General features: G+C 54.2%; 1 protein-coding gene across 1 annotated transcript; it reads left to right on the top strand.

Annotated features, from left to right (window-relative positions):
* The first annotated feature begins 732 nt into the window (after positions 1-732).
* Olfm2 (olfactomedin 2) lies at positions 733-7426 on the top strand. Its single transcript, XM_013034000.1, has 5 exons — positions 733-880; positions 1855-2001; positions 3359-3578; positions 3847-3953; positions 6652-7426. The coding sequence occupies exons 1-5, from the start codon at positions 872-874 to the stop codon at positions 7327-7329; spliced, it is 1161 nt and encodes a 386-aa protein (XP_012889454.1). The 5' UTR covers positions 733-871; the 3' UTR covers positions 7330-7426.
* The last annotated feature ends 407 nt before the right edge of the window (positions 7427-7833 follow it).

The raw sequence follows: 7833 nt of genomic DNA, 5'->3' as shown, positions 1-7833 counted from the left end.
TCCTCCGCATCGCCCCATCTCATCTTTTTCCTTTCCTGTATTTTCTCTCTCTATGGTGTTCATTGTTTTTGTTGTGCTAGTGCTGAGGCTTGAACTCAGGTCCTGGGCGCTGTCCCTGGGTTCTTTTTTTCAAGCACTCTACCACTTGAACCACAGCTCCATTTCTGGCATCTTGCTGGTTAGTTGGAGGTAAGTTTCTCTCCAACCCTCCTGCCCAGGCTGGCTTTGGACTGTGATCCTCACATCTCCGTCTCCTGAGTAGCTGGGCTTAAAGGCATGAGCATCAGTGCCGAGCTTAGAGGAAATATCTTGTGAGCGTCTCCTGGGCCTCTCCACCTGTGGTGTGGGGACAGTCGTGTTGCTCTTCCCCAGTGTCCCTGAGGATCATCCGGAACCCTCGTGACACTGTGGCACGGGGACGCTAAGCGGGAGAGCCAGGTTGGATGTGATTACAGGGAGATCTGTGTTGCTGTGGGGACGGGGAGCCAGTGTTGCGTGTGCAGGTGAGGGTGAGAGACTGAACTCCGGCTTGGAGAGGGGCTGGACTCCCACAATTCCTTGCTGCGCTCCTTCCTCCTCCCGTCCCTCAGTCTTGCCATCTGGCAAATGGGCTCTTGGCGAAATGACTGCAGACACAGAGCATGCGTGACCCAGCCCATGCCAGCCCCCCCCGCCCTCCCTCCCCAGAGTCTCACTCTTTGACACCCTCCCCCAACATGTCCATCCACAGACTCTTTTCCAGAGCCCCGAAGAGGGCTGGCAGCTGTATACCTCGGCCCAGGCCCCTGACGGGAAATGCATCTGCACCGCCGTCATCCCCGCCCAGAACACCTGCTCCCGAGACGGCCGCAGCCGGGAGCTGCGTCAGCTGATGGAGAAGGTAAGAATCTTCCAGATGAATCCATCCAGGAAGGCCGGCCAACTCTTCCAACTCCCCCCCCCGCCCCCCCACACCTCCCCCCCTACCCTGTGTGCAGGGTGGACCTGGGCACACACAGCCATGTGCTTTGTTCAGAGCTGACTGATACCCCAGGCGACCTCAACCCACCAGTATCTGAGAATCCTTCCCCTGAGGTCAGGCCCACCCTGCATGCCACTCTCCACCCCCAACTTTCTCTCTTTTTCTTTGTCACTTGTGGGGCTTGAACTCAGGGCCCTGAGCTTTTTGGCTGAAGGCTAATGCTCTATCCGGTTTTCTGGTGGATCATTGCAGAGAAGAGTCTCACCGACCTTCCTGCCCAGGCTGGCTTTGAACCTCGATCCTCAGGTCTCAGCCTCCTGAGTAGCTGGGATGACAGGCGTGAGCCACCGGCGCCTGGCTTCCTTTTTGGTGGTATTGGAGTTTGAACTCAGGACCTCCTGGCTTGCTAAGGCAGAAGCTCTACTATGTGAGCCATATTTCTAGTCTTTATTTTGTTTTTCCCCCAATAGGGTCTTATATGTATGTTTTTTTTTTTTTTTTTTGTCGTTGTTGTTTTGGTTGTGGGGCCTGAACTCTGGGCCTGGGCACTGTACCTCAGCTCTTCAGCTCAAGGCTAAAGCTCTACCACGGGAATCACAGCGCCACTTCCGGTGTTCTGAGTGGTTTGTTGGAGATCAGAGTCTCACAGACTTTCTTGCCTGGGCTGGCTTTGAATCGTGATCCTCAGATCTCAGCCTCCTGAGTAGCTGGGATGACAGGCGTGAGCCACCACGCCTGGTTAGCATGCTAACTTTTTGTTTTGCCCCGGCTGGCCTCGAATTACCATCCTCCCATGCTCTGCTTCCCATAAAGCTGAGCAAAGAGAGCACCCTGTTATCCCTCGAGGGGAGCCATCTGCACCCCTAGAAGCTCACGTGGGTCCTTTGTCTCAGGTCCAGAATGTCTCCCAGTCCATGGAAGTCCTTGAACTGCGGACGTACCGGGACCTGCAGTATGTGCGTGGCATGGAGAGCCTCATGCGCAGCCTGGACGCCAGGCTCCGGGCAGCCGACGGGTCTCTCTCAGCCAAAAGCTTCCAGGTGGGCCTTTCTGAGTTGGGGAAGGTCAAAGGTCAAGGGAGTGACAGAGACTTGTGCCCGGGACTTCCAAGTCTGGAAAGAAATGAGAGTGTGAGGGTCTGGGAAGGTGACTTTGTGGTAAAGTAACTAGCATGTATGAAGGAAGACCTCGGTTCGATTCCTCAGTACCACTTACACAGGAAAAGCTGGAAGTGGCTCTGTGGCTCAAGTGGTAGAGAGCTAGCATTGAGCCAAAAGAAGCTGTGGGACAGTGCCCAGGCCCTGAGTTCAAGTCCCCAGGACTGAGAAAGAAAGAAGGAAAGGAAGGAAGGAAGGAAGGAAGGAAGGAAGGAAGGAAGGAAGGAAGGAAGGAAAGAAGGAGAGTTTGATAGGGTCAAAATTCCCAGAGGGGCCAGGCAGTGGTGGCTCACACCTGTAATCCTAGCTAGTCAGGAGGCTGAGATCTGAGGATTGTGGTTTGAAGCCAGCCTGGGCAGGAAAGTTCATGAGACTCTTATCTCCAATGCACCACCAGAAAAACCAGAAGTGGCGCTGTGGCTCAAAGTGGTAGAGCTCTAGCCTTGAGCCAAAGAGCTCAAGGACAGCGCCCAGGCCCTGAGTTCTAGCCCCAAGACTGACAAAAGAAAAGAAAAATGGCCCAAGGTGGGTCTCTAGGCATTCACAGTGAGAGCGCAGGGGTCATTCTCAGGAGAGGAAAAGAAAGAAGCCATGCCTGTGTGCATCTGATCATACAAACTCGTATTTACCGAAATGAGCTCCAGGAAAGGAAAACAAGAGGGTTTAATAATTATTCTTTTTTGCAGTTTTTGTTTTCTTTCCTTTTTGTTCTGTCTGTTTGTCTATACATCTTTGGGAGGGTAAGAGGACGCACAGAAATGGAGGGATAAAGGATGAACAAATGCAGCAGTGCTACAAACTGGACACCATGTGGAAAATGAGCTATTCAACTTGTGGGTGGGAACAGGAGGGAAAAACTGGGAGAGAGCGAGGGAAGGGGTGACATTGTCCCAAAAGAAATGTACTCATTAGCCGGGCGCCCGTGGCTCACGCCTGTCATCCTAGCTACTCAGGAGGCTGAGATCTGAGGATCGCGGTTCAAAGCCAGTCGGGGCAGGGAAGTCCGTAAGACTCTTATCTCCAATAAACCACTAGAAAAACCGAAAGTGGCGCCGTGGCTCAAGCGCTAGAGGGCTTCCCTTGAGCTGAGGAGCGCAGGGACAGCGTCCAGGCCCAGAGTTCAAGCCCCATGACCACCACCACCAACAACAAAACTGCCCAGAGGGCAGAAGTATATCAGAGATGCTGAGGCTGAAAGGTCAAGGGTCATGATGGGTCACCGTTGTCCCTTGGTGGGCAGGAGCTGAAGGACAGGATGACAGAGCTGCAGCCCCTGAACCCTGTCCTGGAGCAATACAAGGCGGACACGAGGACCATCGTACGCCTGCGCGAGGAGGTGAGGAACCTGTCCAGCAGCCTGGCCGCCATCCAGGAGGAGATGGGTGCCTACGGTTATGAGGACCTACAGCAGCGCGTGCTGGCTCTGGAGGCCCGGCTGCACGCCTGTGCCCAGAAGTTGGGTACGTCTTCACCTTGACCTTGGCTGTTGATCTCTCCACCCAACCCTAATACTGACTGTCCAAGTTGCTCAAAAGCTGGCCATAATTTTGGCCTCTGATCAGAACCTCAACCCTTGACCCTTTCTAACTGGGGATGGGAATGGGGGGGTGGTCCAGAGGTGGGAATGGCCTTGACCCTTGACCTCCGATCTGTGACCTCCCCTAATGAACCTCTAGACTGGGATTGGGTTTCTGCGGTTTTTCTCATTCTGGTATTTCTGCCTGCCAGGCTGTGGGAAGCTAACGGGGGTCAGTAACCCTATCACCATCCGTGCCATGGGGTCCCGCTTCGGTTCCTGGATGACAGACACAATGGCCCCCAGTTCTGACAACCGGGTGAGTGATGTTGGCTACTCCAGGGGTCAGAGCCTGTGAAAAAGTGGCCACAGTGCTCTGGGGTTCCAGACCAATCATCAATTATTCTTTGTGTATGTGTGTGTGACAGTAGTGGAGCTTCAACTCAGGGCCTGGGCATTATCTCCTTCCTTCCTTCTTTCCTTCCTTCCTTCCTTTCTTTTCTTTCTTTCTTTCTTCCTTCCTTTCTTTTCTTTCTTTCTTTCTTTCTTTCTTTCTTTCTTTCTTTCTTTCTTTCTTTCTTTCTTTCTTTCTTTCTTTCTTTCTTTCTTTCTTTCTGTTGTGGGGCTTGACATCTGGGCCTGGGCACTGTCCCTGAACTCTTCAGCTCAAGGCGAGCACTCTACCACTTGAGCCACAGCACCACTTCCGGTTTTCTGGTGGTTCATTGGAAATAAGTGTCTCACAGACTTTCCTGCCTGGGCTGGCTTTGAATCTTGATCCTCAGATCTCAGCTTCCTGAGTAGCTAGGATTACATACATGAGCCACTGGTGCCCAACTTTCCACCATTTCTTTATCTTCAGAATGTTTATGATAATGTCAGTGCTGGAGTTTCTAAGAGAGTCTTAGTCCTCATGCCTGCCATGGTGGTACATGCCCTGTAATCCCAGCTAATCAGAGGCAGAGGTAGGAGGATCAAGATTTGAGGCATGCTTGGACAAAAAGAGAGGAAGATCTCCATCTCAAAAGACAGGCCAGGTATGGTGGTGTGCACCTGTCATCCCAGTTATGTGGGTATCATAAATGGGAGGATTAAAGACCATTCCAGCCTAAGCAAAAAGTGAGACCCTATTTGAAAAAAAAATGTGGCTCAAGTGTAGAGTGCTAGGCTTGAGCAAAAGAAGCTCAGGGACAGTTCCCAGGCTCTGAGTTCAAGCCCCAGGAACTGTAAAAAACAAAACAAAACAAATACCTATTAACTTGATGATTATGATGATGCAAGAATGGAGTCATCTTGTAGCTACAGGGCATACCTAAGCACCATGAGTTCCAGAGACTTGTTACTCCTCCTAACTATCCCATGTCCCATAAACAGTGGATTTGTGGGGGCTGGGAAGGTGGCTCAGTGGTAGAGCGCTTGCCTTGCATGCATGAGGCCCTGGGTTCGATTCCTCAGCACCCCATAAGCAAAAAGAAAAAAGCCAGAAGTGGCGCTGTGGCTCAAGTGGTAGAGCGCTCACCTTGAGCTGAAGAGCTGAGGGACAGCACACAGGCCCAGAGTTCAGGCCCCATGACTGGACCAAAAAAAAAAAAATTAAAAAAACAGTGGATTTGTGGGCCCAGTGGGCTCCCAGGGAGGGCTGTTTTTAAGATCAGTAGTAGCTGTGCATGGTGTCATATGCCTGTAATCCCAACACATGGAAAGCTGAAGCAGGAGAATGGAGATATTCCAGGATGCATAGTGAGACCTTGTTTTAAAAGACAAACAGTTCCAAGGTGGTGGCTCAAGTTTGTATTTCTAGCTATCCAGGAAGCTGAAATCTGAAGATCTTGGTTCGAAGCCAGCCTGGGCAGGAAGAAAAGCTCATGAGATCCTCCAATTAGCAAACAAAAAGCCAGAAGTGGAGCTATGGCTCAAGTGGTAGATCACTAACCTTGAGCAAAAAAGCTAAGGGACAGTGCCCAGACCCTGAGTACTAGCACACACACACACATACACACACACATGCACACACACACGCGCGCACACACACACAGAGTACTGGGGTGTGGCACAAGTGGTAGGGGCATGACTTGTGCGTAGGGGCCACGGCTAAACTATGAGAGTGTGGCTCCAGTGATGAAGGCAAGGTTCAAGCCTTGGAGCATGGCTCCTGGGGGAACGTGGTTCACTTGATGGGGTCATGGGTCAAGTGTTGGGTAGCTCAACTCAGGGGGCGTGGCTCAAAGGATGAAGATACTGTTCAAGCGCTGAGAGCCTAGCTTTGAGACGTGGCTCAGTGGTGGGCGTGGCTCAAGTGGTTAAATCAGGATCGGCTAGAGGGGGCGTGGCTCCATCGGGGGGCGTGGCTCCATCGGGGGGCGTGGCTCAAATGACAGCGCAGACTCCAGTGATAGGGGCGTGGCCCAAGCCCAGGGGGCGTGGCTCGCGTGATAGTCCACCTGCCTAGGCAAGCACAGGGCCCTGATCTCAAACCCCGGTACTATCTGAAAAATAAAAATAAAAATACATAAGGAAATAAAAAAAGCCTAAAAGACAAATAGCACTGCCAGCTGGGGCTAGGAGGGAGTGGAGTGGGTCAGTGGAGGGTCCACAGCCACGTGGTGAAGGTGCTGCTAGTGACAGTGCGGTTGTTGTTGGGGGGAGGGGGTGCCTGACTCCTCTTATGCCCCTCCCCTCTGGTGACACGTCCCTGGATGCCCCGCCCCTCTGCTGACATGCTCCTTTGATCACCGCCCCCCTGGTGCTCCTCCCCCTGTTGTCCCACCCCTCTGGTGACACACCCCTTTGGTGACCGCCCCTCTGGTGCCCCTCACCTCTGGTGGCCGCCCCCTCACCGGTGACACGCCCCTCTGATGCCCCGCCCCCACTTGGTCACTGCCCCCCTGGTGCTCCTCCCCTCAGATGCCCCGCCCTCCCGTGCTCCTCTCGTCGCCCCGCCCCTCTGTTGCCCCGCCCCTCTGGTGCCCCGCCCCCTGATGCCCCGCCCCCTGATGCCCCGCCCCTCTGCCCTCCAGGTATGGTACATGGACGGCTATTACAAAGGCCGGCGCGTGCTGGAGTTCCGCACCCTGGGCGACTTCATCAAAGGGCAGAACTTCATCCAGCACCTGCTGCCGCAGCCGTGGGCGGGCACGGGCCACGTGGTGTACAACGGCTCGCTGTTCTACAACAAGTACCAGAGCAACGTGGTGGTGAAGTACCACTTCCGCTCGCGCTCGGTGCTGGTGCAGCGCAGCCTGCCCGGCGCCGGCTACAACAACACCTTCCCCTACTCGTGGGGCGGCTTCTCGGACCTGGACTTCATGGTGGACGAGAGCGGGCTGTGGGCCGTGTACACCACCAACCAGAACGCGGGCAACATCGTGGTGAGCCGGCTGGACCCGCACACCCTGGAGGTCGTGCGCTCCTGGGACACCGGCTACCCCAAGCGCAGCGCCGGCGAGGCCTTCATGATCTGCGGCGTCCTCTACGTCACCAACTCGCACCTGGCCGGGGCCAAGGTCTACTTCGCCTATTTCACCAACACGTCCAGCTACGAGTACACGGACGTGCCCTTCCACAACCAGTACTCGCACATCTCCATGCTGGATTACAACCCCCGCGAGCGCGCCCTGTACACCTGGAACAATGGCCACCAGGTGCTGTACAACGTCACGCTCTTCCACGTCATCAGCACCTCGGGGGACCCCTAGGTGCCCCCCCAGGGCTGCCGGGGGAGGGAGGGCCCTGCCCTGGCTACCTGTGTCCCCCCTGAAGCTCTGTTTCCGTCGTGCCCTCTTCCCCTGCCTTTCCTTCCCCCCACCTCTCTTCCCCGGGCTTTTGTTCTCTGCTGCGCGCCGCCCCCTCTCCTCCCCCCCACCCCAGTCCTATTTCTATCCATCCCTTTCTCAATTCGGTGTGTTCTTTATTGATCTCTGCTTTTGATATGCCACTTCTTGAGTCTTTCTTGCCTTTTTATTGAAGTCCCCGCTCTCTCTTTCTTTTGATTGATGTGATCCTCCAAGTTCTCTCCCTCTCCTCTCCTCCCCTCCCTCTTTCCTTCCCACCCCCTCCCCCATCTCCCCTCTCCCCTCCCCATCCTTTACCCTTGGAGTTGAGTGCATGGATCTTTTTATTTTGATTTTTATTTACACATTTCCCTTCCGGGTTACTGGAATAAATGGGACCTTTGACATTTGATGCTTCTTCGGCTCCTC

The sequence above is a fragment of the Dipodomys ordii genome, unplaced genomic scaffold (assembly GCF_000151885.1).
Source record: "Dipodomys ordii isolate 6190 unplaced genomic scaffold, Dord_2.0 Scaffold180, whole genome shotgun sequence".
Taxonomy (NCBI): domain Eukaryota; kingdom Metazoa; phylum Chordata; class Mammalia; order Rodentia; family Heteromyidae; genus Dipodomys; species Dipodomys ordii.
The sequence above is the reverse complement of the archived record's forward strand: the minus strand, read 5'-3'. Positions and strand labels throughout refer to the sequence as shown.